Below are 26,928 nucleotides of genomic sequence, written 5' to 3' on the forward strand. Positions count from 1 at the left end.
CCCTATACCGCTTCTCTCCCAGATTGAAAGGCAAGCAGAGGACATGTGGGTAGCTGGTGCCGCGGTTTTGCGTGGGCGCGGAGGTCGGGGCGCAAAGGTGATATCTGCCCCGGGACGGAGCTTATCAAGCCTCAAACCCTAGTCATTCCTGGTTGGACTTGTCAGTAGATAATTAAGGCCGAACAGGAACATCACCCGCCAATGATGTGGAAAGCCGGCAATTAATAATAGCGGCCGGCAATAAAGCCACTCACTACTGCGACCTCTATCCATCAGGTGGACTGTCGGGTTTTAGACATGGCGCTCAAAATCCCGTGGCCGACTGCCCAAGGCGTAGCTGCACATGGCTTGCGAGGGATGCGACGCTGAGCGAGAGGTTCCTTTCGCCAGGGCTTGGCGTGCAGCCGGGCCATAGGACCCTGGATCGACAACCCGAATAGCCCAAAAGGTCAAATCTTCTCCATCTCGGCCCTAGATAAGTACCTGAAGCAATAGACTGCGAATTCTGACACGAATGCACTCGGCAGATAAGGGATACGGGAATTGACGAGATGCCAGATACCGATGCCAGGTGTCATGAGCCAGAGGGGCGACGGCTTGCACGGGTACTAATGCATCGGCACATTGGATCATCCTCTGCTGCTGTCAGGCCATTCCATACACGGCAAAAGTGCCGGATGCACGACATAAGTCCATCGCCATAAGAACTGAAACACGACACGGCCTTTGACAGGGTTTATGAACAAAACCAATGTCTGAGGGCTGTGTACTGGGAGCGACAGCTGCTGCAGGAGTGGCAGGTCGTTGTGACGTCAGAAAGCTGACTCTTCCCGCAGCGGACCATCATGTGGACCCCCCGGATGTGCCGGGGATGGAGTCACCAGGGTCCTGATGCCAAGAAATAGCTGACGGTGCATAACCGCAACGATGCACAAATAACGTACGTGTAAGCTGAATGTAGGGGGTCTTCTGCTTCGTCCTCATTGGATGCCTGGTTTGTGCAGGGTGTTGTTCGGGGCCCTCACATGGTCTCGGAGTCCGCCTTCGGTCCGTCGAACGCAGCCAGACCCCCGACTTGAACAATGCGCGAACCCCTTTCGACAGGTACTTCTCCACGTCGTGGGCCAATCATACCCGGCCTACGACGCTTCTTCGAGTACGAACCAAGACAGCGGTCTTCGATCTTCACAATTGCCACTATTTTGCTGCGCAATATGCTCAGATCTTGCGGTCAGGCTGCGAGCAGCCCAGTATTCTGTACGGCAGATCTCGCGGAATGTAACAGAACACGGGGAATATACAAACAAACAGGGCCCGAGACGGGTGCGGACGGGTGCTGTAACCGATGTCGCCCAGAACTTTGCCTACATACTTGAGTACTACCATATAGTGATGCAGGGTGATATAACGATGACAAACCACCCTCCATCTTTTACTGCTGCTACGTTACCTTGTGCTACTGGTGGTTCAAGTATCTAATACCCCCAATCCCTTCACTCGCAGCCTTCCCGGCTTCCCAAGTCCATACAATTGTCAAGCAGTGGTCCGCATAGCGAATCAACACGGAGACGTCATGGCTTCAGAGGAGCTGCCAGACGACAAGCAAGAAAACATCGGTGCCCAGAGCCCCAAAGACCTCAACGAACAGCCTAGTGCCGCGACACTTTGCGAGCCAGATACCGTGAACAATGAGGGCAGTGAGCACTTTCGACAGGAGGCAGAGCGGCGACACTCCCTGGTGCAAGACCTAGCGAGGCAGTACACCCGGAACTCCCAGTTCATCAACCTCGCCAGCGACTTCAGGCAGGCCACCACCGACCCCGACTCGGAGTTCAACCCGAACGGCGCGCACTTCAACGCCCGTGCCTGGTCGCAGGCGGTGGCCGAGCACGCCAACGCGTACGGCACCCGGTTCCGCAAGACCGGCCTCTGCTTCCAGAACCTCAACGTCTTCGGCTACGGCAACGAGACGGACTTCCAGAAAGACGTCGGGAACGTGGTCCTCGAGCTCCCCAGCCTGGCGCGCGGGCTCCTCTCCAAAGCCCACCGGCAGCGCCGCATCGACATCCTCAACAGCTTCGACGGCATCCTCAACCCGGGCGAGATGCTCGTCGTCCTCGGCCCGCCGGGCGCCGGGTGCAGCACCTTCCTCAAGACCCTCGCGGGCGAGATGAGCGGCCTCTACGCCGACCCGGACGCCTACTTCAACTACCAGGGCCTGACCGCGGGGGAGCTCCACGCGCAGCACCGCGGCGACGCCATCTACACGGCCGAGGTGGACGTGCACTTCCCCATGCTGTCGGTGGGCGACACGCTCACTTTCGCGGCGCGCGCGCGGGCGCCGCAGAGCCTGCCGGGCGAGATCCGCGGCGAGTACGCGGACCATTATCGGGACGTCGTCATGGCCATGTACGGGATCAGCCATACCGTCAACACGCGCGTGGGCGACCAGTACGTCCGCGGTGTGTCGGGCGGGGAGCGGAAGCGGGTCACTATTGCCGAGGCGACGTTGGCGAATGCGCCGTTGCAATGTTGGGATAACTCGACGCGGGGGTTGGACTCGGCCAATGCCATTGAGTTTTGCCGTACCTTGAAGCTTCAGTCTGAGCTTTTCGGACGAAGCTGTGCCGTGTCCATCTATCAAGTAAAATATACCACCATTAGCCAGATATTGCCTTTTGCTAACTTCCCCTGAAACAGGCCCCTCAAACTGCCTACGACTTGTTCGACAAAGCGCTGGTCATCTACGACGGCCATCAGATCTTCTACGGCCCCGCCGACAGAGCCAAAGAGTACTTCATCAACCTCGGCTTCGAGTGCCCCAGCCGGCAGACCACGCCCGACTTCCTCACCTCCATGACCGCGCCCTCGGAGCGCATCGTGCGCCCCGGCTGGAAGTCCCGCGTCCCTCGCACCCCTGAAGACTTCGCCGCGGCCTGGAAGCGGAGCCGCGAGCACGCCGAATTGCAGGCGCAGATCGAGGCCTATAAAGAAGCGCACCCGTTCGGCGGCGACGACGCCCGCGACTTCCGGACTCTCAAGAAGACGGACCAGAACAAGCGGCAGCGGCTCGAGTCGCCGTACCTCATGTCGTACCCGCAGCAGGTCCGGCTGTGCCTGTGGCGGGGGTGGCGGCGGCTGGTGGGCGACCCCTGGCTGACGGTGTTCCAGCTCGTGGCCAACTCGGCCATGTCGCTCATCATCTCGTCGCTGTTCTACAACCTGCAGGAGACCACGGCCAGCTTCTACAGCCGGTCCGCGGTGCTGTTCGTGGCGATCCTGATGAATGCGTTTTCGTCCGCGCTGGAAATCTTGACGCAGTACGCGCAGCGGCCCATCGTGGAGAAGCATGTGCGGTATGCTTTCACTCATGCGTCGGCTGAGGCGTTCTCGTCTATACTGGTCGACATGCCGTACAAGATCACCAACAGTATTACTTACAACCTCATCCTGTACTTTGTACGTCCTCACTCGTTCCTCCGGGTTGGCACTCTGAGTGGTAGTAGGAATACATAAGCTAACCCGGGAGCCACTGGCAGATGACCAACCTTAACCGCGAGCCGGGCAACTACTTCTTCTTCTGGCTGACGGTCTTCCTCATGGTGCTGGCCATGTCCGGCACGTTCCGAGCTATGTGAGCAAGACCCGGCCTACTTGGGAAATGGCCCGATGATACTGACCAACATTCCCCAAAACAGAGCATCCATGTCCCGGACCCTCTCGCAGGCCATGGTCCCCGCCGCCATCATGATCCTGGCCCTCGTCATCTTCACCGGCTTCGTCATCCCCGTCGACTACATGCTCGGCTGGTGCCGCTGGATCAACTACCTGGACCCTGTCGCCTACGGCTTCGAGGCCCTCATGATCAACGAGTACCACGGCCGCGAGTTCGCGTGCGCGAGCCTCGTGCCCAACCCCGCGGTGCCAGGCTACGAGAACGTGACCATCGCGGGCGGTTACAGCGCGTGCAACGCCGTCGGGGCGGTGCCCGGGCGCGCCACGGTTAATGGGGATGCGTACATCAATATCGCGTACAAGTACTTTAATAGCCACAAGTGGCGCAATATCGGTATTCTCATCGGGTTCGCTCTGTTCAACCATTTGGTCCATCTCGTGGCGACCGAGTACATCTCCGAGAAGAAATCCAAGGGCGAGGTGCTGGTGTTTCGTCGCGGCCACAACGCCGCCCGCCACGCCTTCACGGGCAAGAAGGACTCCGAGGCCTCGCTCTCGGGACCCGTGCCCGTCGTCGAGAAGAACCCCGAGGCGACCAACCCCCAGAACGACGGCTCCAGCAGCGACGGGGCCGCGGGCGTCATCCAGGCCTCCACCAGCGTGTTCCAGTGGAAGGACGTCTGCTACGACATCAAGATCAAGGGGGAGCCCCGGCGCATCCTGGACCACGTGGACGGCTGGGTCAAGCCCGGGACCCTGACGGCGCTGATGGGCGTCTCGGGCGCGGGGAAGACGACGCTTCTGGACTGTTTGGCGGACCGGATTTCTATGGGCGTCATTACCGGGGAGATGTTGGTCGATGGTATGTATTACCGCGCCTACCCTGATACACTTTCGAAGAAAGTGTCGGAGCTTTTTGACTGACGAGCGCAGGCATGCAACGTGACAAGTCGTTCCAGCGCAAGACCGGTTATGTCCAACAGCAAGACCTGCATCTCGAGACCAGTACTGTTCGTGAAGCATTGGAGTTTAGCGCTTTGCTGCGACAGCCTGCTGCTACCCCGAGATCAGAAAAGCTCGCTTATGTCAACGAAGTCATCAAGATGCTGGATATGGAGGAATACGCTGATGCAGTTGTCGGTGTGCTGGGGGAAGGTCTCAACGTTGAGCAACGCAAGAGGTAGGCATCTACTCCCTATGTCTGTCTTCGTGTGCAAGCACAATGAATGGTACGGCCAATAATAGCCTGACACAAACAACCACAGATTGACCATCGGCGTCGAACTCGCCGCCAAGCCCCCCTTGCTCCTCTTTGTCGACGAGCCTACCTCGGGCCTGGACTCGCAGACCTCGTGGGCCATCCTCGACCTCCTGGAGAAGCTGTCCAAGGCCGGCCAGTCGGTCCTGTGCACCATCCACCAGCCGTCCGCGATGCTGTTCCAGCGCTTCGACCGCCTGCTCTTTCTAGCTAAAGGCGGCAGGACCGTCTACTTTGGCGAGATCGGCGACAACTCCGAGACCCTGACCGGCTACTTCCAGCGCCAGGGCGCGGATCCGTGCCCGGCGGAGGCGAACCCGGCGGAGTGGATGCTCGAGGTCATCGGGGCGGCGCCGGGGTCCTCGACCGAGATCGACTGGCACCAGGCCTGGCGGGAGAGTCCCGAGTACAAGGCGGTCCACGACGAGCTGCAGCGGCTCAAGGCCGACGGTGTTGGCGAGGGCGGCCGGGAGAAGCGCCGCAACTCGATGGCGACGCAGGATGGCCGGGCCACGTTCCAGGAGTTCGCCACGCCGCTGTGGGACCAGCTGCTGGTCGTGACGCGGCGGGTCTTCGAGCAGTACTGGCGCACGCCGTCGTACATCTACTCCAAGTTTGCTCTCTGCATCTCGGTCGCGCTCTTCGTCGGTAAGTCACATGCACTTTCATTGCCCCTGTGCATTCAAGTTTCCCGGTTACTTTCGCTACATGTCCGCATTTCAAACACGACCACTGGCTGACACTCTGCAGGCCTGGTGTTCCTAAACGCCCCCGGTCGATCCAGGGCCTCCAGAACCAAATGTTCGCCATCTTCAACATCTACACCATCTTCGGCCAGCTCGTGCAGCAGCAGATGCCGCACTTCGTGACCCAGCGCAAGCTCTACGAGGTGCGCGAGCGGCCCTCCAAGACGTACAGCTGGAAGGTCTTCATGCTGTCGCAGGTCCTGACCGAGATCCCCTGGAACTCGCTCGCCTCGGTCTTCATGTGGGCGCTCATGTACTACCCCGTCGGCCTGTACCGCAACGCCGAGGCGGCCGGCCAGACGCACGAGCGCGGCGTGCTCATGTGGCTGCTGTTTTGGCAGTTCTTGGTGTTCACGTGCACGTTTGCGCACGCCTGCATCGCGCTCGCGGACACGGCCGAGTCGGGCGGGAACCTGGCGCAGATGCTGTTCATGATGTGCATCCTGTTCTGCGGCATCCTGGCCGGGCCCGACACGCTGCCCGGGTTCTGGACCTTCATGTACCGCGTCTCGCCGTTCACCTACTTCGCCTCGGCCATGCTGTCGACGGGGCTCGCCAACACGAGCGTGACCTGCTCCGCGGCCGAGCTGGTCCAGTTCGACCCGCCGGCCGGGAGCACGTGCGGCGCCTATCTGGACCGCTTCGTCGAGGCCGCCGGCGGCTACGTCGTCGACAAGGGCGCCGCGAGCGCGTGCCAGTACTGCCCCATGGCCACGACCAACGCCTTCCTGGCCCAGCTCAACTCCAGCTACGACACCCGCTGGCGCGACTTTGGGATCGGCATGGTCTACATCGCGGTCAACATCGTGGCGTCCTTGTTCCTGTACTGGTTGGTGCGCATGCCCAAGGGCAAGAAGGAGAAGAAGTCGGCATGACTGGTTTTTACTCTGTTGAAGCTGGCTAGTAGCTATACATGGGTTACCTAATATCCGTCTCTGTACGTATTCCTTTGTTTTGGGTTGGGCAGGACTGTGGATACGGGTTTGCGGCTCACTTTTGCCTGTCGCATCGGATTTATAATAACTATATCCCAGGGGGAGGACCTAATGTGTCTTGGGCTTTGCTGTAGATGTCCAACTAGTATCCGGTTTCAAATGCCAAGTGCACTCGCCTGGCCGCTTCTTCCGTCCGCTAAGACTGTCTGCGCGCATTGACGGCCAGCCCGAATGCCCGTCTCAGGCTTCCTCCCACCAAGACTGATGAGACGTGATACAGTGTAGCCAAGATCTCCCCTTCCCAGCCCACAGAGCGTTGGCCGGATCAGAATCAGTGGAGATTGGCGTTCATGCATTCATCTGCGTCTATGTGGCCCACTCCACTTTTTGGTGACGACTGTCAATCAGCGAGGAGGGAGCCTGTAGTAGTAGTAAGCAAAAGCCGGCGTTGGTTGTCATCGCTCCACCCTCGCGATTGTTGCCCTGGGGACCCCGAGACCCTCTCTTGTTGTCTTGCCGGCATCATGATCGCCCCGTTTTGTGAAACAATTGAGATTTGGGCCTGGCGTATGAGGCCATACCCCGGACCAACGTCTGTGGCTGAGGCCCCTGCCACCCTGCCACCCTGCCACACTTTGTTGACCCTTGTATGCAGTTACATGTCATAGCTTATGTAGCAAACCAAAAGTTTCCCGCCGGGGGCAGGCAGCGAAGAAGCGAAGAGCGGGGGACACTCCGTCGTCCCAGCATCGTCGCATCACAACAAAACAAAAGACGTCTCTGCCACGCTGTCTGTCTTACTTTTTGCTTTTTTTTTTAATTTTCATTTTTTATTTTTTTGCTTCCCGCTGACAGACATTCTTTTAAATTGCCTGCTTCCCGGAGCACTCCCGTTGGATTATGATGCATTTCAGGAAATCTTCAGCCCAAGACGACAAGGCCTCCATCATGTCGCGGAGATCGGTATCCCTGGGAAACCCGGCGCCCACCGAGTTTGCGCCCTCCAAGCCCGTCATGAAAATGACACTTCCAGACTCGCTGGGCGACATTTCGTCGGGCATTTCCTGGGACATCCCGCATCTGGGCGAGATAGACATGAGCGCTGCCAGCATGCCCGCCGAGCAGGTCCCCAGGTCCTCCGAGCTGAGCCAGCCGGCATCACCGCCACCGCCGCCCTCGTCTGAACCCATTCCGGAGGAGCCGGACCAGCGGCCCGCCTCGCCGGCCAAGCGCGACGACGCGCCCCTGTCGAGCGCCATCGACATCATCCTGGCGCGGTCGCGCATGTACGCCCCCGCGACGCGGGCCGAGCACCAGCCGCCGTGGTGGATGACGCGCTCGGAGGAGTCGGCCGCCGCGGCCGAGGCGGCGCGGGCCCGGCTGCAGGACCGCCCGCCGCCCGCGGGCACGGAGCTGTACCTCGTCTACCCCGTCGACTCCTGCAACGCCCAGCAGACGCGCTGCATCGACAAGCACCTCGAGGACTCGGTCGACGCCTACGCCATGCAGCGCTCCAACCTGTTCGACGGCGTCCTCTTCTGGCGCGCCTTCCTCACCCCGTCCCAGCTGGAGCTTATCAAAGCGATGCAGGAGGTGGGCACAATCCGACAGCAAATTTGAGTTGCTAAGCCTGTCAGAGGGTGAATCATTGTTAGCTAATGCCATTCCAGGTCCTGAAAGTGGAACACCAGCCCAGCCCCAAGTCTCCTCGCACCGCGCGGCCGGCGTCGCCGTGTCCCCCGAGCTTTTACCCGTCGAGGGCGAACCCAGTGCTCGACCTCCAGTCGCCCGCGCGCGTCGGCAAGGAGCTCTACCAGATCGAGCCGCGGAACGCCCACGACGAGAGGGACCTGCGGGCCCTCGCGGGCCAGCTGGAGGACACGGTCGCGCCCGGGGACCTGTACACCTCCGCGATCACGGCGGGCGTTTCCCATTGGCGGGCGTTCTTGACGACGGACGAGTACGTGCGCTTGCACGGTCTACCAGAGGTAAGCGACTACTAGGGACCCATGATCCCTTTTTTTACTACTAGTCTGATAGCTCTTGCTGACACCCACTGCTTAAGGTCGGCAGCGTGCGCCGTTGGACGAAGGAGGAGGAGGAACTGGCCAGATCCAGATTTGACCCAACTGATTGTTAAGCGGGATTCATGATGGTGATGACGAGTATACGACTGGATGCACGAGTAAATTCTCTTACATATCATATCAAATTTATTGGAGCGGGTTTGGACATCAATATATCACCTCTTGTGGGTGGGGAATTCAGAGGCGAGTCACAATGGTGGGCAGCAGTAATGGGTAGCAACCGGCCATACAACTTGTACCACTTGCTAAAACCACGTAATTCAGAGTTCGTGTGCGTAGCAATATCCTGCGAGCGTACCCTGGCAAGACAATGTAAGGATCGTTGAGCTCATGTGTGAGCACCCTGTGTTGTGCCCCCATGGAGCAGCTGCACGATTTCCTCAGAAGAGTTCCCAAGATAATCAACCGGGAGAACAGTACCAACCCAGCATGAAATCAAGGAAAACAAAATACTCCTTCCCGTCTGTTTCACACATTATAGCAAATTGCCTCCCCGTCGTGTCCTATTTCCGACAAACCTGCAAGGCGCAACTTCGATGGCCTCTGTGCCTCAGTCACTATCGTCAGGCGGTAGTGGTGACTCGCTTTCAGGCACCCCCATTGGCTTGAAGAAGTATTCGAGGCAGCCGACTCGTTGAGTTCCGCCCGCTCCCCCGTTGTTGCCTAGTAGTAAAGCGGGATGTCGTTAGCAGTCATTAACCCCGTGTCCAAGCTCCCCATCTCCCCTACTGTCATAGTGAAGGGAAAGGGAGAGGGAACGCAAACACTCACATTTTCTCCAAAGATCCTTGACGATATCGCGGCACTCGACATCCCGATCCTCTTCCTTGAGGTCCGCCGCCTGCTTGAGCGGGGCCTTGGCATCGATCACGTCGACGCTCGTCTCGCACCCCTTGACCCAGACGACGGACGCGTACATGGGCCGGCTCGGGAAGCCGAAGAAGTCGCTGGGGGACCAGGCCCCGGTCAGTTTCGGGCTGAACCGGTCCATCTTCTTGAACCGGGACTTGCAGACGTACTCGCTGAAGCCGCTCATGTACCCGTCGCCGACGTCGTCGTGGTCGAAGCTCTCGTTGCACTCCAGGGCGCCCTTGTCCAGCTTCGTTGGTGGTGATCTTGTAGGCTCGGGTGGCGGCGGCGGCTGCTTCGTGCTCGTGGTCAGGGTAGTCGGGGGCTGGGTGCAGGTGCATTTCTTCTTGCCGTTGCAAGCGACCTCCTGCGGGGCCACGCAGGGTGGACATTCCTTCATGGTGTCCTCGGTGCAGTTCCAGGCCTGAGAAAAGTCGTCCGCGTCTCCAATGCAGGCGCATTTCCCATCCTTGCATCCAGGATGGGTCGGGGCGTGGCAGTTGAGCAGAGGAGCACACCGATCCTCCGCGCAGACAAATCCTGTTTCGGAAGGCGTCGGCGAAGAGACTTTACTTGACCGGGTCCCAGAGCCCGAGCCGGTGGCGCTTGCGCCCGTCCCAGTTGGGTTTTCGGTTGCCGCAGTACCGGTTCCTGTGGGCATGGCCGATTGTGGAGCCAAACACTGCCCCGTGAGCGGCACTTGCTTTCCTCCCGTCGCCCGTTCCTCGATCTGCCGACGTAGCTTGGCGGGAGACTTGGGGTTCCAGGGGCATACGCCATCGATACTGACCCGCTCAAAGGGCGATCCGTTCCAGATGGCCAGTGTGCGTCGCGGAAATATGGTCGAGTCCGGAGCACGCTGCCAGGCATTGTTCATGATGTAGCGCTTCAAACCGGCAGGGCTCATGTCTGGGTCCGGGTCTTCGCCAGTCGCATCCTTGGGGAGCCGTCCAAGCTGATGGAGCTTCAGGAAGTAGGCAGCTATTCCAGTCGCATACGCCGTGGCTGGGCTCCATGGTCAGCTGATACGCCTTACAATGACCACGGGGGTTTCGAGCCGAGAGAGAATAGTTTCAACAGAGAGCACTTACCATCGGATGTCCCCACACTCCCTTTGTAGTAGCTGATTTGCACCTTGCCATCCGTCGGTATCTGGTAGTCCTCTCCGGGCTCTCCCGGCCATTTGCTCTTGTCGCCATTGGCGCCGATGACGTGGTCCCCTGGTGCGTAAAGCTCCGGGAACGACCCCTCGTTATCCCCCGAGACGCCCGACTTTGACCACCGCTTTCCGTCGGCGGGGTTCAAAGCGCCGACAACTAAGAGTTCGGGGATGTAATGCCAAGTACTCTTGAAATGCCCGATCGACTTCCAGATCTTTTCGCGCGGGACACCGTACAGGCCGGGCCATCCGTTCATCTGCGTATTGCGTGTGTCTCGTTGTCAGAAGCCAAGCCCAAGTCCTCATCGTCGGCGTGGCAAGACTTACCTTCCCATTGTCATTGCTGGATCCGGTCACAACGAAAACGCCGTTTCGGATGAGCAGATTGATCAGCGCGGCGAGGCGGTTTCGGAAGCTGAAGAAACCATCTTTTGCTGAGTCAGGGTGCTTGTTGAACGTCTCCTCGTCCCTGGACCACGACAAGTTGAGGATGGCAAGCGTCGTCTTGCTCGGTTTGTCAAACAGCTCCAGGACCTTGATCACCCCGTTCAGCCAGTCCTCTGGGTTCGTGCCCCCGCCGTACTTGTTCCGGCGAGGCACCCGGACCAGGTACGGCTTGACCTTCTTGGCTACCCCCAGATGCGCGCCGGCGATGAATCCCAGCATCAGCGTGCCGTGGCTCTTGCATTGCCTTGGATCGTCGTGCCAACACCTCTGCGAGGCAGGTAGGTAGGAGTCGTCATTTACGCCATTTTCCTCGTCGAGTACTTGGATAAACTCCACTTTATCCCGTATATGTTCAAACTCCTGCAGAACAAGTTAACAGACGGCCACCGTGTACGTTACCTTGTCAGAGCAAGCATGGGTGGACAGGCCAGAAGGACATACCGGATGTTCAAGGTTAGCCCCCGAGTCGACTATGTAAACAGGTATATTCTCCCCGGCGCTTTCGTCAAAGTAGTACTTCTGGTCGGAACCGTGCGAGTCGAGGTAGAACTTTTGGTCGGACCATGCGTCAGGGTAATTCGACTCGTCTTTGCTCTGGGAAAGAAACGCCATCTGTGGGATACCGTTGTTCAGAGTCAAATCAAGCGCCTCTTCGATGTAATCCGATTGGTATCTCCAATGCGATTCGGTAGTGGGATCTCCGCAATCTTGAATGCACCGCGGGTGTACTTCTGCCACCTAAACATTTAAGATCGTCAGCTGACTGTCAGTAATGTGAGTAAAAAAGTCCCCGGAATTCTTACGTGCTCGATAGCTTCGACATCTTTCTCTTGGCCGGCCTCCAGGGTAACGATCCAAAAGTTCACGCCTGCGAACTTGGTGTCCGACACGACGATTTTGCGTTCATCTCCCAAGACCTCTTTCAGCTTGGCAGATATCGTCCGAGTCTGAGTGTCGTCCATTCCATCCTCCGGCCAGGCTAGCCATTCCTGGACTTCTGTGCATGCATCTCGCTCACCACCTTCGTCCCCCGACTGTCGCTTCGCCGGCTTAGTGGACGAAGCTTGGCATGAAAGTGTAGTAGTCGAAGCGGTGACGGACTCGGAGCAGCCTATCTTGGGAGCCGCTGTCTGCGTTGAGCATGCTGCCGTACCAGAGCCGCTGCAACTAATGGTCACGTCTGTGACGGTGGCCGTTTGACATTGTGCCGTCCGCTCTGTGGTGGTCTCATGGTCGGAATCAGTGACCATGCAGCCTTGGACTTGAGCACATGTCGAAGGCCCAACCTGCGATGACACGGTTTGAGGGCTGCCAGCAATGGTGGAAACCACAAATGATGTTGTAGTGGAGCATATGGAGGCAGTCTTTGTTTCGCATTTGGTCGGCTCGGGCTCGGAAGGGAAGGTTGGTACGTGATCATTGCCAACGCTATCAAATAGCAGAATAAATCAGTACCCGCTGTCTCCTAATATGAGAGGAATCATATAGATTGTGGCTTACGTGAATCGTGGCCATGGAGGCAAGCTACCTTGAACCGCAATGGGAGGTGGGAGCTTGAGGTTGGGAAGAGGAGGCGGGCCAGGAGGGTATATGCCTGGTGGCAAAGACAACTTCCAACCAAGAATATTGACGCCTTCAAATTTGATACATATCTTATGTGGTGGGTTAGTCCTGTTATTTGGAACCAGGCTGGAGAAGGCTCACTTACGGAGAAGAACCACAGCTTGCAAGGTATCACGGAGCTTTCCTTGTCATCATCTGATTGTTTGGGCTTGTCCACTTCTACAGCCACCGGTGTAATGAAAGCTCCGGTTGGCCATGTTGAATATGTCGAGAGGGGACCAACGTCCGTCTCCGTCGTTGTTGGTGCTGACGGGACTAAGGTCGGCTGATTGTCCGTGACTGTCGGGGGCATGTTAGCCGTCAATGTCAATGTTTGACCATCCGTAGTCAAAATAGTTTCCTTTGTAACAACAGATGGAACAGTGACACTCGAACCCCCAATGACTATGACTTCGGGGCCTTTAGATGTGGAGCTGGTTGGTCTGTTCTGCGGTTGCTCGATCGTGACGACTGGTGGACCCTCGGGAGATAGTGCGATAGTGCGGCCGGCAGTCGTCAGGACAGTCTCCTGGATGACGGATGGGACAATGAAGCTCGTTTGCCCGTCGAGAACCACCGCCGAGCTAGGTGTATTTTGTCCGGTTCTAGATGACCCTGATTTCGGGCTTGGATCAGGCTGTAAAGTGAAGCTGGTCTCCAATGTGACAAATGTTGAAGCGGATGGGACAGAAGGCAGCGTCACAGTCTGGCTTCCGATAATTGCCAATGTAGGTAAAGGTATGCCCGATGACTCTGGGGGCTGCGGGTGGACACTGAACGTGTAGTCCAGAGTAATAACCTCCGTCGGCGTGGCTGCCATTGGTAGCGTGGCAGTCGTGCTGCCAATGACCACAACCTGGCCTGCCGGGCTACTTTGACTTTCGCTCTGTGCAGATGGCGATAATGAAGTCTGAGTGTCCATGGGCGCTGTGAATACTGCAGATGTGGTGATTTCTGGTAGACTTGATGTACCAGAGCCGGGTATAGAGCCACTGCTGCTCATACCTACTGTTTCGGCATTGGAATGACTTTGTGTAGGCGAACTGGCTTGGCTATGGACCCGTGCCGTCGAAGTATCTGAAGTCTGTGTAGAACTAGGCCTAGAAGTAGCCGAAGTCGTAGGGCTTAGTCCATGATTTGATGTTGAAGCGTCAGACAAGAGAGGACTGGTAGTTGAACTTGAGACCGCACTGTCGACTCCGGATGGACTCTCTGCCGGCGGCGTGTGATCTCCACTTCCAACCAGGCTTGTCCCTTTTAGAGAACTGGTAAGTTCACCTGCGGATGAACGTGTAGAGATGCTTGCTATGGGCTCTGATGCATTGGGCCGTGGTGCTGGTGGGATAACCTGGCCCTGGGGACCGGTACAGCTGAAATCAGCATTGCATGTCCATTCATCAGTAAGACAGCAACCATATCCACAACATATGGTGCCTAGTACTCTGTTAGCATCTATCCATCTTGATGAGTGGCGCGGATTCCGGCTTACCTTTACCGCATGCATTCTTAACTCCAGTATCTGGAGTATCACAGCATAGGTCTGAGTCGGTGATGCATCGGTCTTGACACCATTCACCATGAGGGCATGGATTTGGGCCCGCAAGCGCAGAAGGTAGCTGCAACGCCGTCAACAGACAGAATGTCTTCCACACAAGAAGAAACAAGGAGAGACGGGATTCAAACCACATAACTTTGGTAAAGGGGATGAACGACTGATCGAGAAGACTGGCAGTTTGATGATGGGTAGGTGGAATCAAGTCTTGTAACCCAACGTGCCTTGAGGTTGTGCCATGACATATTTATGTTTCCCTCGCTTCTATCTTTGGGCGATTATCGCCCTGAGTTTTTCACTAGCGTATGCTGTATCACTGACCACGTAAATGATTTCATTCAACAGCCAACTCACCATCATTCGCAAAATCATCTCCCACCCACCAGCTTTCGTGCGCTGAATGCGGTTAGAACAGACCGTACGCGGCGGGTATGCACTTCTCCGTCACCAAGTTTACTCTTAGCATAGCGCCCCCAACAACAGATGGATACGAGTTCTCGTGATAGAGGTTTTAATATCTTGCAAACCGACCCCATTCCATCAGAAACACAACCCACTAGGTTCATGGGAGGAGCTACAAAGTCAACAACTGCTGCGATAACGACACCGCAAGCCATAACTGGCGTCTCGGAGGTGGGGTCTAAAACCCCTATACATGTCACTGATGGGGTTTCCCTGTATATCTCATGTTCCATTGCCGTTCGGGCCGAAGCAGCATGAGTGCAATTCGCTGTAGAGATTTTCGGAAAGTGTCGTGGGATGAAACGTCATCAGGCCCCCCTACATCCAAACGCCAACACCGCAGTTGGTCCAAGAAATCGGACATGTGCATAAGAGAAACGTTTCAAGTTGACAGGGACCAGAATAGTAATCCTATGAGAGCTTACTGCAGAAGCTGTTGGTAGGTTGACATGAAGTAATCTGAGCTGTGTTGCATATAACCGCCCCCACGATTGTTATCCTGCAATCTGCAATGCGCAGCCCCCAACCGTTGCTCCCGGGTGTTCCCCGCGGGAGCGACTTCTGCACCGAGCCTGACTAGCAATAGTGATCATGATGTCCCAACTGCATATGCAGGTTCAATGTATAACAGATCATATGAGGTGCACGCCATTCCGCTCACGCAAGGTACCGCTGCTACTCTCGGCCGAACAGGTTTCTCCATGTAGCGCAAATTGACCCCCAATGTCAGTTGGTGCATTGTCGCGGCTTCAAATAGATACCTGACACGCAGCTGACGGACTTGGCTTTGAACGAGAGTCCCACTTAACAAGTCGGGTCAACAGTGCCTGGTCTGGGGTGTTCCTCATGTATCGAAACGACCTGCATCAGCAAATTCAGTAAGTTGCCATATACACCAGTATAATTCCTGCTTGGGCTCGCTGGGTTCGCTCATCACCAACCTCGGGCATTCCTCGTATCAGCTCCACCTGTACCATGGACAGGAAAGCACGCCAGAAGTTGACGCCGGCGAACTTGGTGTCGGAGACGTACATCCGGTGCGGGCCCACCATGGTCTTGAGCTGTTCGTCGATGCGGCGGTTCTGCTGCTCGTTCAAGCCGGCGTCGCGGGCCCAGACCATGTAGAGCTTGGTTCCGTACGGGGGCCCGTCGTCGATGATGTCGCGGTTCGCCCTCGTGGCGCTGAACTGCGTGAGCCTCAGGGGCTTTGGTTCTTCATTCTCGGTTGGCTGAGCGTCATTTTGCGGCCCCGGGCGGGAAACGTTGGTAGCTGCTGCTGCCTGCGTTGGCTCTTTGGTGTTGGATGCTTGATCCTTCGATTCTGCGCCAAGCTGCTGTTGGTCCGGCTCTTCGTGCCTCAGGCTGCTAGCATCGAGATCGGGGTGAGTAGTGTCCCCAGGTCTCCCTGATGCAGGATCATCCTCGCGACCCACGCAGCGTTTGCTGGGCAAGCCCGAGCTTTCGGATGAGTCCTGTGTCGTGCCCGTGGTTTTGGTAGCAACAGAGTTGCGGTTGCTCTCCATTTGGCTGCGAGTAGATGGCCGGCCTGCAAGGTAACGCTTGGCCCTTGTGAATAGTCCGAAACACATCGTTACGAGATGATTTGACAGGTGCTGGAACTGGAAGACGAGGTGTAATCAATCATACGTGTTTGGTTCAAGGGATGTTGGCCGTCGAAGGTTCCCCCGCTCCCAAGGAGTTGGTTTGCTACTTAGGCAGCCATAAACCTCATTGTGGCCAGTGTCGGAGCAACATTCAACCGCCTGGGATATTAATGGACAATGCCCCGTTGCTAGCCATAATTGGTTTGCCACGTGAGGAGCATCCCTCACCTCGAAATTGATCAAACAGATGTCGATACCATGGCGGTAATTTTAGGAACAGGCATCCAAGCCCTTGCTCCTTGCTTTACTTCCATGAGAGCCCTGTAATCAAGTCGCATCAGCGCGTCTTTACTGGTACATCCCAAGAACATTGTAGTACGCCGCGATTATGCTACCACGTTTTTCCTGGGACATAAATTTCCTGGACATCCTCATTGAGGCCATCATGACACACATACCATCGTTGGCCAAGCACAGCAATCCAGCCAACATTCTCACCAATGATACAGACTTACAATCTCACAGTAGGCGTCAGATTCAGCCACTGAAAGCTGAGCTGATTTGAGAATCTCAACAGTTCAAGTCACCAAAATTTGCACAATGAGTATGCCAGCATGTTGTTTTGCTATCTCCTTCCTCCAATGCCGGAATTCCAATGTCCCAATGGTGACCTGCTTAATCTCTGCATTGTGACATCCGGTTTCTCTGCTATTCAGGAACTGTCGTGGTAGTTTATTTGCGCCGTTTTACACACTTGTCAGATCTCCCATCAACACCCCCTCTTCACTTGAATCCTCTAGGCTAGGGCACAAAGCAAAGTGCTCTGCAGGCTGCCATAAGTTACTTTCGTCATCCAGGCGGCACTCAAACCACGACAAGTACGGCTCCTCACACTCCCGCGTCATCAAGAACCTATGCGCCGGCGGGAACGTCTGACCCAACACGAACGTCAAGTCGTTGACTCTGGTCTCGTGACGACTGTCTCTGTGGCCGGTGTCGATGAGGTCTCGACGGTCGAGGGCCAGCATCTCGCACTCATCGCCAGCGATGTGCAGCAAAGCCTCCAGAGCGTCGACGGCATGCTGCCACGTATCGAGTTTGCCGTTGATCCGGTCGAGCTCTTTTAAGAAGACACAGACTTTGTGGGTTTTGGTGAATCCGCCCCATCCGTCTTCGCGGCGCGAGCGGCTTAGGTCGTCGACGTTGTCGGGTGCCATTCGGCTGGTGTCCTCTTCGGGCAACAGGTCGACCACTTGGCAAATGAAGGAGTACAGAACCTCAAAGATCTCGTATTGTGTGCTCTTGCCGACGAACTTGTGCAGTTTGTGGGTGATGCGCTCGAGCTTGCTGGTCTCCCGCTTCTCGGCTTCCCGTCGCTTGGCGAAGTAGCTGCAATCAAAGGACGCCATCTTGGTGCCATCCGCCACCTTGGCTTTTACGATCTGCGAAGTGAGGCTGGAAATGCCATAGTTCTTTGGAGCAGTCAGATCCAAAACAGCTGAGGAGTCCCTCATGAAGTTATCGATCTTATCTCGTCCCTCGCGTGTGACGCGCAGGTTCTTGACGTTGGCGTTGTCGGGGCTGACGCGACATTCTGTGACACCAGCCCATTCCGAGACGTGCTTGTTCGCGAAAACCGCTTGCAGCAATTTCGCTTTGGTGGAATTTGAAGCCATGCTGCTGACGATGATTCGGCAGGACCTCTGAGGTTTCGTAGGTGCGGAAATTGCTGGTATGCTGTTTCGGTGCAGGTTTGGACCTCCCACACGACTCCGCGATGGAATCGTAAGCTCGTGGTGATTTATGTAGGTTGAGAGCTCTTCGTGGCCTGCATTGAACGAATTGGTGGGCTATGCTAAGCCGGCTTCTCCTTCTGTGAATGTTCATTTTCTGGAGGCTCTCTTGCGGACTCAGAGTGCCCTTTGACGCAGCATCCTTTGTCCTCTACCGACCAGACAATGCCACCACTTCCCGCACACATAGGGCGGCAGTATCCTTTCACTCTTACATTATCCCTGTCCGGATTCTATTGTAGTCGTTTTGTGTTTAAAGCTCTGGGTTTCTGTCACACGAACAGACCAATACCTCTCAACCAACTCAATAGCTTTCCCCCCTGAATCATACGGAAGGCATACACACACACTGCCGCTACCAAATTCGCTTTACCGACCAGCACAATGTTCTCGAAAAACTCCAACTCCAACCCCAACGTGGCGCCCCCGGCAGTCCTAATCACCCCCGCAACCGCTTGCGAAGAAGGCGGCCGCTGCTCCCGCATGGACTTCGTCCTCGAGGCGCAGCACGTCCGCCAATTCCTCGTCACCTGGGGCCGCGACGCCGAGAAGTTCAAGGAGCCCTACAAGGGCGTCTCGAAGCGCCTCGAGGGCTTCCGCCTCGGCTCCAAGGCCGCCAAGTACATCCAGCGCTTCGCCGAGAAGGACACCAGCTCCCGCATCGTGCTAAGCAACAACAACGGCAACGGAGACGGGGAGTGCGCGCAGCACTGTGGCTGTGACTTGCCCCTGCTGACCGCGCTCGCCTGGTGGTTCTCTGAGACACTCAAAAGCGAGAAGCCGGAGCGGCGCGTCGTGCGCTACTTCTTCGGAACAAATCCGAGCGATAGTGGTGAGGGTAAGAACAAGGACAGCAGCAACAAGGAGGACGCAAAAAGCAAATCCGACAAAGAGGCACTCGACTTCCTGTACTCAATCATCTGGCAGCTCGTCCGCGCCTTCCCCCACGGCCAGACCTCGGCCCAGGGCGTCGTCATCAGCGCCCTGACGGAGGAGGTCAGCAAGACGCTCAGCGTCGACGATTTCCGCGCGCAGGTGAAGAAGCTCGACGGCACCATGGCGACCTTCGGCGCGGGGCTGGACCTGCTCCGGACGTGCGTCCAGGTGGCGGGCGACCACATCACCTACGTCTTCGACGGCCTCGAGCCCGTGGCCCGCGACCGCAATAACAAGGCCACGACGCCGCCGCGGGGCTACGATCCCGTCCTTCACGCGCTGCTCGAGAGCAGCCACTCCAAGGTGCACAGCGTGTGGGTCTCGACGAAAGAAAACAGTACCAGGACGCAGCCGGCGCCCGCGTGCAAGTTTCAGAAGGACGCGGGCCGGCCCGAGAAGGAGTTCGGACTCGAGCCGTCTTCGTCGGACTCGCTGCTCCGGGCTTGGCGTACAGTAAGCGAGCTCAAGTTCAAGGGGAACAGGTATTACTAGTCCCAACTCCATCTTGGTGCGAAATTTTCCAACGCTAAAGTAGTGAAAAGTAGCTTGCATTAGACGGAATACAAAACCGCGGAGCAGCCCCGGTGGCAGGGTATTCGGCGCTTCCAAGTGTCACTGGCTCCGCCTGCGGCCGAGGCAAGATTTTGAGACTCAGACGAGCTTTGCACTTAGAGTGGCTTTTCAGAGCCCCCTTTCGAATCTGGTACTGAGGTAAAATGGTAATGGTAATATTTGTAACTAGAATCGAGTACTCGTGTCCGGCATCTAGGACTTGTCGATATCCCGATGCGTTTTATTTCAAAATCGTGAAGGTAACAAATGTGTCGGTACACAGCGCATGTGTGATGTGACTATTATGGTATGGAATTAAAGATATGCAACTTTCGAATAAAGCAACCCACTTCTTACAGCAGCATCGCGACCAGGACCGCGGCCGCACCCACCACACTCCCCAACGCAATCTCGTGGGCCCTCGCGCCGCCGCTCTTCTTCGTCGCGGTAGCCACGGCCTGCGACATCGCCCTGGACGCGGCCTCGACTTCGGTGGGGGGCGGCTTCTCGTACATGCGGCTGCACAGGTCGCCGATTGCGCCCGTGGCATCTGATCAGACGCAAAAGGTAAGCAAAAGGATCACCACACACATGCGGCGAGGCGGACTCTACTTACCATACTCGGTGCAGTGGTCGCGCCCGAGGCAGGCCCCCATCCGGAGGGGTATCCGCAAGTGGCTGTCGCAGACGCACTGGAAGTCCTCCGGGCTGCAGCCGGAGTCGGCGGTCGCGTGGGCGTAGCAGCCCACGGCGCAGCCGGGCATCTTCCCGACGATCTGCTGGAGGCTGAGGTTGTCGACGTTGGCCGCGAAGACACCACTGCTGAAGGTGGCGGAGAGGAGGGTGATGGTAGGCAAGAAGCTGAAGCGCATGGTTGCTGTGGTAGGATAGGGACAATGGGAAAAAGTACTGTGGCTTTTGATATATTGGGTTTGCAGTGATATTGCGTTGGCAGTAGATACTGGAATGTGAGAGGACTTGGCTGTTATCTCGCGTTTATTTGTATTCTCCCATGTTCAAGTCTACTGGGGCTTCCCATCAGTCACTGCGCCGGCACTGCGCCGTTGGTGACAATGCTGATCTCTTTGCCTGGTAGGGCACAGCCGGGCTGAGTACCATGGTTTGGCCAACGACCGGAGGATCGTGAACCTCAACGTTGTCCGGTGGCTTGGGAAAGATGGTGGGATGGTGTTGCCATTTTACAATCTTCAATTGGCGTGATTGGCAGAGTCGTCAGTTCCAAAATGCCAAGACTATCCACAACCAGCCCGTCGGAGTCTGTCGACCCAATCACCTTATTGCAGACAAACAGAGCCCCTTTTCTAATCCAATACGATGAGGCCACCTGTGAGGCGCGAACGGGTATGGCAGTAAGCACCTCTGCGGCACAGTCGTCCGCAATGGATGAAAATTGGTAAAAGATATTGGATCACCAGCGGCGCAGGGTCCCCATATTTGTTCTTTAGCATGGGCCAGGAAACTTTTTTTTCTCGCTGGTCCTGTCTGACCACCCCTTAAGAGGTTCGAAGGGAAGAAAGCCTCCGGAATGGTGACAGCTGACCTATTTGCCGAAGCGGTGTCAGACGCTTGGCACTATACAGCCCACTCGCACGATTGGCTATGTTGCAATACAGTATAGCATCCTGAACGTCATGGGTCCTGTAGAATACTAAGCAAGGCGCATCTCGCTGCCGTCAGGGTACTGGTTGATTTAAAAGGTAGCAAGCGTCAGTCTGTTGGTTGCTGGAATATGGGAATCTCTTTGATCGGCTTCGACTTTCGCATGGTGGGATCTCATCGGTATACTCTTACCCCTTTACCCAATTCTTTTTCGCATGCTCGTAGGTTAAAGTGTTGAGGTGCTAAGCGTAGCACGGAAAAACATTAACTATTGATATTGCTTCAGTATCCACCGAGTCTCTTCAGGGACGGAGGGTTCCCTTAATATCGTGCTTGACAAAATGCATCGGAGTTGGATTCGAAAGCCCACCATGGTGCTGATTAACAACCCGCATCAATCATGATGTGGAAATTGGACGCATCCTTCATGGACTGTTTTTGCCATCATATCATGTCTTTTCTGGTGTGGCAATGATCGTCGATCGAGCTTCAGTGTAAGAAGCAACGGGCCGTTGACCTTCCTCATTCGGGTCCACCCTCAGCAACGCTTTTGTGTCAGCACCACTGTCAGCACCACTGTCAGCGCCGCTTACCAACTCAAGAACTTATTCTCATACGAGACACTCCATGGCAAAGATAATGTGGTGATTGCTAACAATGGCAGTAGCTGGCGACGTTGCGGGCTGCACACCCATTCTCTGTACATACTTGCTGGTGAGGCTCCCAATCATCGCGGTCTCAAAGTGAGAAGAGTGTCTGACATCGCGAAGGCATGGCAAGAGAGACTTACGTGAGTAGAGGAGAGCCTTCTCATGAGTGTTCTTTAATGCACACTTGCAGAGGTTGTAAGTGGCGTCTCCCGAGTACAAAGGGAGTCAAGTTCTCGCACCTACTCTGCCCCCTTTTTCATCTTCAACCACCGCATCCGCAGCCGCTCGCCCATTGACTTACGATCCAAAACCCCTTGATCTCAAGATGCGTTTCTCCGCCGCCACCGTCGTCGCCGTGCTGGCCAGTCAAGCCCTGGCCAGCCCAGTGGCCCCCGTCAACCCCTTCGCCGGCGACGTGGCCACCAAGTCCAACGAGACCGCGGTCGAAGAGGCCATCCTCTTCGCCATCCGACCGCAAGCCGACTGCGACATCGGCAACTGCGCCGGGATCCTGGCCGCGGCCGCCTGCATCGCCCTCGGCATAGTCAAGCGGAACCCTGCCGACGTCATCGGCTGCGTTTCGGGCGGCGCCGAGTCGGTAAGTGAGCTAGGCATAGCGAAATACCTAAGTCGCACACGCTCTCTCTTCCCAGTGGTGCAAAAATAATTGATCAGGGAAGAGGGAAGAGGGAAGAGGGAAGAGAAGAAGGACTAGAGGCTAACAATTGACTCTTTTTTATTACAGCTCTGCGGTTGCATCACCTGCGTTCCCGGGCTCGGCGACTTCTTGAACGACAACGGCCTCTGCCCCTCCTAATCCTGACGCAGCGTCTGCCGATATGCACAACAACGGTCGCCCTTGAGGAAAAGATGAACCTCCGGGCGAGTCTGTGCTTTGGGGCGGATATTCATCGTGGAACGAACACCTCTTTGGCAATACAAATGAAGAGAACGGGGAAGAGAAGAAAGGGGTTGGCATTCCTTACCTGTACCTAGGCAAACACACTCATTTGAAATAACATCGTCGATTCCCTTTCCAAACCAATTCCTGAGACCGTACCCGGAAGCATTGAGACACTTTTCACGTGTCTGACCTGTACATACATATACATACGCAGACACATCCCAAGAGTACCTACTCACCAATTCCCTATCATCCTTTCACTTTCTCGGCTAACTCGAGGCTCGTGAGTTACTCCGTACGTGTGATGTCGTAGGAGGAAGATCAGGAGATATCACGTGCAGGGTGGTTCAGCCGCGGTGAGATGCCCGGCACACTGCCCCCACGCCCTGGTTTAGTCGAAGTTGCATCTGGTGCTCATCACATTGCCGCCAAAGCCTTTGCATTGCGAAGGAGGGGCAGTGGAAACTTGGGATGCCGGGAGAGGCGTCCGGCGAGCTGCGACGCATGTTTAACTTTGGCCCATCTCTGGTCCAGTTCGGGCCAGCGCCTGTCGATTTGGGTTGGACAGCCGAGAATGTGGACGCCACTTGGGACGCACCGACCGTGATTGGCTCGCTCGTCGGGGATACCCCTGTTCCTGGCTGGAGAGCGCTGGAGCCGCTAAACCCCAGCTGTGCCGCCAGTCAGATATTAGTGCTTAGTGCGCGCTCAGAGGGACCCTCAGACCCCCGGGGTTCTGGCCCGACGGCCTGGAGAGGTCGAGGCCAAGGCCGAGGTGTAACCAGCTGCTTCTTTTCATTTATTTGTCCCCGCGGCGCAGCCGATTCGTTCAATTCGTTTCCTCTCTCTCTTCTTATCAGTAATTCTCACTGTTACAACCTGATACCACCCCTATTCCATCACCACAATGGCATCTGAAGAAACAGCCCCCCAATTCCCCCTCTTCGGCCTCCTCCCGCCCGAGCTGCGACAGCTGATATGGCGAGAAGCCCTCTCCGTCGACTGCGTCTGGGCCGCCGTCGAGGCCGAGCCCAAGACCGAGTACCTCGACGGCCCGCGCCAGATCGTCCGCGAAGCCCGCTTCCGCATGCGCTTCGTCGGGGCCTCGGCGCCGCCCCATTGGGTGGGACAGGCCTGCACCGAGGCCCGGGCCGCGATGAAGGCCGTCTTTGGCGGCCGCCCCTTCCGCGGGCCGCGCGGGCCCAAGCTCATGGTGGGCGATGAGCTGGCTGTGAACAATGGCTATCGCTACCAGGGGGGTGAAGACGATGAAGTAGACGAAGATCAGAGTCAAGGTCGCTACTACTGGCTCAACCCCTTCACCACCGTCTTCGTCTTCCAGGGCGCCGAGACGCGCGACACGAACCGGCTCCTCGACGGCATCGCCCCCAGCGAGGCCGTGCGGATCCAACACCTCGCCGTGTTTAGGGCGCACTGGGCCGCCATCCGCGCGCTCAACCTGCGACTGCGAAAAGACTGCCCGGCGCTCCAGACGCTCGTCATCGACGACCCGGGGAGCACCGTGGTCCACGAGAAGGGGCCGGGCCCGCTGCGGCAGCAGTGGAAGCTGTGGCGCCCGGACCTGGTGCGGGACCGGGGGCCGCCCGACGAGGCGCGGGCGGCGCGGTATGCTCGGCTGTCGCGGCCGGAGCACCCGGTCGTGATTACGAACGATGTTCGGATCGCGCAGGACCGGGAGCGCGTCTTCGTCTGGCACGAAGGGGGGAGGATGGGCAACGAGGGGGAGAGGAGGGGCGTCCGCTAGGGGCGGTGAGGAGAAAAGCGCCGCGGGTCCATCTGCTGGACGAGTCGAAGGAGTCGGCCAAGGCGGAGTATGCCAGGGGCCTAAAAGCTGCTATGGCACGCGCGGCGACTAAGGCTGAGTTCGCTCTTTGAGAGAGGTGGTCAACCGGATCCGGCCTCTCTGTCTTACGGGATTGGGACAACTGGGGGGGAGCAAAGTGCATAGCAAACGCGCGGGGACAGTTTCCGGGCTTTTCACCGGACAATTATCAAGTTTGGGATTTTGATAGATTTATTTGCCCACCGGGGAGAAAGGCAAACACAAACAAAAACGACAGTACCCGCAGTCAGGCATGAAACCTATGACAATCTGGAAAACCCAACAAAATCTTCATGCCAATCTGTTCATCCTCCGATTAACGACATTGCATCCCAGCTCTCGAAACAAGCCCCAAACGGAGGGCAATCTAACTGTCAGCTGCAGCAGCCTTGATGCTTTCCATGAAACTGAGAAACCCCGGGTGTTTCTGCAGAATCTCCATGGCCTCCTCCGGCAACGTCATCGTGAGTACCAGCGCATCGTCCCCGGCCCGCACCGGGTGAAACACGATCCCCGGCGCCGTCGGCAAATGCCGCCGCACCGCCTCCGCCCTGCCGTAGCCGGGAAACTCGGTGTCGGCCCCGAAGCGGCGCGAGTCGTTGACCTGCAGCCAGTTGCCCGCCGCGGCGTCGTAGCGCACGCCGAGGCCGCGGGGGTCCCCCCACGCGAGGGCCCGGAGGCTCGCGTCCCGGCGCCGCTGGTACCCCAGCGACCTGACGAGCGCGATCTGGGAGGTGATGCGTTGGATAACGCTCGCGGTCACCCGGCGCGCCCACGCTTTCTCGCCCCGGCTGCCGTCGAGCCAGAACTCGGTCCCCAACGTCACGACGGCGGGGATGACGGCGTTGCCGACGGTGCGGATCCCGCCCTTGTCGATGACGTCCCGCACATCGACGGGGATCCAGAGCGTGCCCACGTCGTGCACTTGGCCGGTGGGTTCGGTATCCGCATCGATGCGCGCCATCAGCGCATGGGCGCCGAGCTTGGCGGCCAGGAACGCGAACAGGCTGCAGCCATCGCGACCGGCAGGGAGATCCTGATCCTCGGGCGGTGTGACCTCTTCGCGCAGCAGCTCCTTGCACTTGGCCCGCGAGACGCGGTACTTCCTGCTCTTGCCGTCGTACCGCAAATTGCGGTGCCGCGTCTCGGGCTGGGCGGGCCCACCCCCGTCTTCGAGGCGGAAATAGGTGCTTTTGAAAGCCAAATTGAAACTCGATTCGTCCCAGGATTCTTTTTGCTGATGCGGCTGGTTTCCCATCATCATGGCCTCTCCCGCAGACGATGACGAGGAGGACGAGGAAAAAAGACCAGCGTCCACCCCCTCGGCCACGCACTTCGCAAACACCGCGAGCGCGCGCATGTCGGCCACGGCGTGGTGCGCATGGAACCCGACCACGACCCCCTCCCGGACGCGCAGCACATCGACGCGCGCGGTTCCGTCGTCCCGGTCCCGGTCCCAGGGTCGTGGCAGCCCGAGCCGGGTCCCCGGCCCCGACCCCGCGGCGTCGGCGTTCTCGAGGATGCGCACGACGTCCTCGACGCCCAGCTTCTCGTCGTCATCTTTTTCCCACTCGTGCAGCAAGCCGCCTAGGCCCGGGACGAGCCTGACGCGGCCCTCGTGGCTCGGGCGGGGGTCGTCTACGACCCGCGCGCTGAAGTGCGGGAGGTGGTGGAGTGTCGCCTCGAGGTTGGCGTGGAGCTGGTCGACGAGGTGCTGGTAGGTGCTGTGGGCGACGTCCGCGGGCGTGGTGGCGGTGGCGGAGGGGGCGTCGCGGAAGACGTAGTAGAGGCTTAGCCAGACGCGCGGGGCGATTTGATCTTCCCAGGAGGGGTCGGGGAGGTAGGGCGTGGAGTGTGCCATCGCCTCCTGAGTAGCCAAAGGCGGTGGTGATGTAGTTGGGGGACTTGATTTGGATATTGGGAACAATTGCAGAAATAGTCTTGAGCGTGTGAGTGGTGATAGAAGGTAACGGATGGGCTGTAGTAAAAAGGAGGTGAAGGTATGCGGGCAACACAGCAGTTTTTATACTCGGCGCCAGATTTACAATGACAAGGAAACCATGATGTTCATCGTGATTGCGGATGTTTCGAAAGGAAACCAAAATGCACACAGGTCAGGATTGCCATACTTCCCATGTTTGCTTCAGGCTGGGGACAAGCCGCAAGCGCTGATGGTTTGACGTGCCCGATGCCCAGGATCCGTTTACAAGAAAGCAATTTGGATGCAATAAATGGTTCATCATCTCTATATTCG

At 57.4% G+C, this 26,928-nt stretch overlaps 11 protein-coding genes across 11 annotated transcripts; 6 read left to right on the forward strand and 5 right to left on the reverse strand.

Annotated features, from left to right (window-relative positions):
• Window positions 1-1,573: 1,573 nt before the first annotated feature.
• Window positions 1,574-6,554, forward strand: PG986_004900 (uncharacterized protein; the record flags this gene model as incomplete). Its single annotated transcript, XM_066841122.1, has 7 exons — window positions 1,574-2,644; window positions 2,701-3,459; window positions 3,540-3,634; window positions 3,699-4,537; window positions 4,609-4,855; window positions 4,941-5,585; window positions 5,684-6,554. 7 exons carry the CDS (start codon window positions 1,574-1,576, stop codon window positions 6,552-6,554), a joined length of 4,527 nt encoding a protein of 1,508 aa, XP_066700984.1.
• Window positions 6,555-7,517: 963 nt separating this feature from the next.
• Window positions 7,518-8,678, forward strand: PG986_004901 (uncharacterized protein; the record flags this gene model as incomplete). The annotated part of the gene is made up of 3 exons (XM_066841123.1): window positions 7,518-8,207; window positions 8,285-8,602; window positions 8,655-8,678. 3 exons carry the CDS (start codon window positions 7,518-7,520, stop codon window positions 8,676-8,678), a joined length of 1,032 nt encoding a protein of 343 aa, XP_066700985.1.
• Window positions 8,679-9,251: 573 nt separating this feature from the next.
• PG986_004902 (uncharacterized protein) lies at window positions 9,252-12,406 on the reverse strand (the record flags this gene model as incomplete). Its single annotated transcript, XM_066841124.1, has 6 exons — window positions 9,252-9,364; window positions 9,473-10,555; window positions 10,642-10,966; window positions 11,037-11,516; window positions 11,598-11,768; window positions 11,960-12,406. The coding sequence occupies 6 exons, from the start codon at window positions 12,404-12,406 to the stop codon at window positions 9,252-9,254; spliced, it is 2,619 nt and encodes an 872-aa protein (XP_066700986.1).
• A 3,241-nt stretch (window positions 12,407-15,647) lies between these two features.
• On the reverse strand, window positions 15,648-16,361 carry PG986_004903 (uncharacterized protein; the record flags this gene model as incomplete). Its single annotated transcript, XM_066841125.1, has 1 exon — window positions 15,648-16,361. The coding sequence occupies one exon, from the start codon at window positions 16,359-16,361 to the stop codon at window positions 15,648-15,650; it is 714 nt and encodes a 237-aa protein (XP_066700987.1).
• A 761-nt stretch (window positions 16,362-17,122) lies between these two features.
• On the reverse strand, window positions 17,123-18,052 carry PG986_004904 (uncharacterized protein; the record flags this gene model as incomplete). Its single annotated transcript, XM_066841126.1, has 1 exon — window positions 17,123-18,052. One exon carries the CDS (start codon window positions 18,050-18,052, stop codon window positions 17,123-17,125), a length of 930 nt encoding a protein of 309 aa, XP_066700988.1.
• A 501-nt stretch (window positions 18,053-18,553) lies between these two features.
• PG986_004905 (uncharacterized protein) lies at window positions 18,554-19,597 on the forward strand (the record flags this gene model as incomplete). The annotated part of the gene is made up of 1 exon (XM_066841127.1): window positions 18,554-19,597. One exon carries the CDS (start codon window positions 18,554-18,556, stop codon window positions 19,595-19,597), a length of 1,044 nt encoding a protein of 347 aa, XP_066700989.1.
• Window positions 19,598-20,010: 413 nt separating this feature from the next.
• Window positions 20,011-20,529, reverse strand: PG986_004906 (uncharacterized protein; the record flags this gene model as incomplete). Its single annotated transcript, XM_066841128.1, has 2 exons — window positions 20,011-20,207; window positions 20,274-20,529. The coding sequence occupies 2 exons, from the start codon at window positions 20,527-20,529 to the stop codon at window positions 20,011-20,013; spliced, it is 453 nt and encodes a 150-aa protein (XP_066700990.1).
• A 1,723-nt stretch (window positions 20,530-22,252) lies between these two features.
• PG986_004907 (uncharacterized protein) lies at window positions 22,253-22,744 on the forward strand (the record flags this gene model as incomplete). The annotated part of the gene is made up of 2 exons (XM_066841129.1): window positions 22,253-22,525; window positions 22,673-22,744. 2 exons carry the CDS (start codon window positions 22,253-22,255, stop codon window positions 22,742-22,744), a joined length of 345 nt encoding a protein of 114 aa, XP_066700991.1.
• A 558-nt stretch (window positions 22,745-23,302) lies between these two features.
• On the forward strand, window positions 23,303-23,612 carry PG986_004908 (uncharacterized protein; the record flags this gene model as incomplete). The annotated part of the gene is given in 2 exon segments (XM_066841130.1): window positions 23,303-23,513; window positions 23,533-23,612. The coding sequence occupies 2 exon segments, from the start codon at window positions 23,303-23,305 to the stop codon at window positions 23,610-23,612; spliced, it is 291 nt and encodes a 96-aa protein (XP_066700992.1).
• A 126-nt stretch (window positions 23,613-23,738) lies between these two features.
• Window positions 23,739-24,596, forward strand: PG986_004909 (uncharacterized protein; the record flags this gene model as incomplete). Its single annotated transcript, XM_066841131.1, has 1 exon — window positions 23,739-24,596. The coding sequence occupies one exon, from the start codon at window positions 23,739-23,741 to the stop codon at window positions 24,594-24,596; it is 858 nt and encodes a 285-aa protein (XP_066700993.1).
• A 445-nt stretch (window positions 24,597-25,041) lies between these two features.
• On the reverse strand, window positions 25,042-26,535 carry PG986_004910 (uncharacterized protein; the record flags this gene model as incomplete). The annotated part of the gene is made up of 1 exon (XM_066841132.1): window positions 25,042-26,535. One exon carries the CDS (start codon window positions 26,533-26,535, stop codon window positions 25,042-25,044), a length of 1,494 nt encoding a protein of 497 aa, XP_066700994.1.
• Window positions 26,536-26,928: the final 393 nt, after the last annotated feature.

Source organism: Apiospora aurea (assembly GCF_038362705.1).
Source record: "Apiospora aurea strain CBS 24483 chromosome Unknown utg000004l_segment0_segment0, whole genome shotgun sequence".
NCBI classification, from domain to species: Eukaryota; Fungi; Ascomycota; class Sordariomycetes; order Amphisphaeriales; family Apiosporaceae; genus Apiospora; species Apiospora aurea.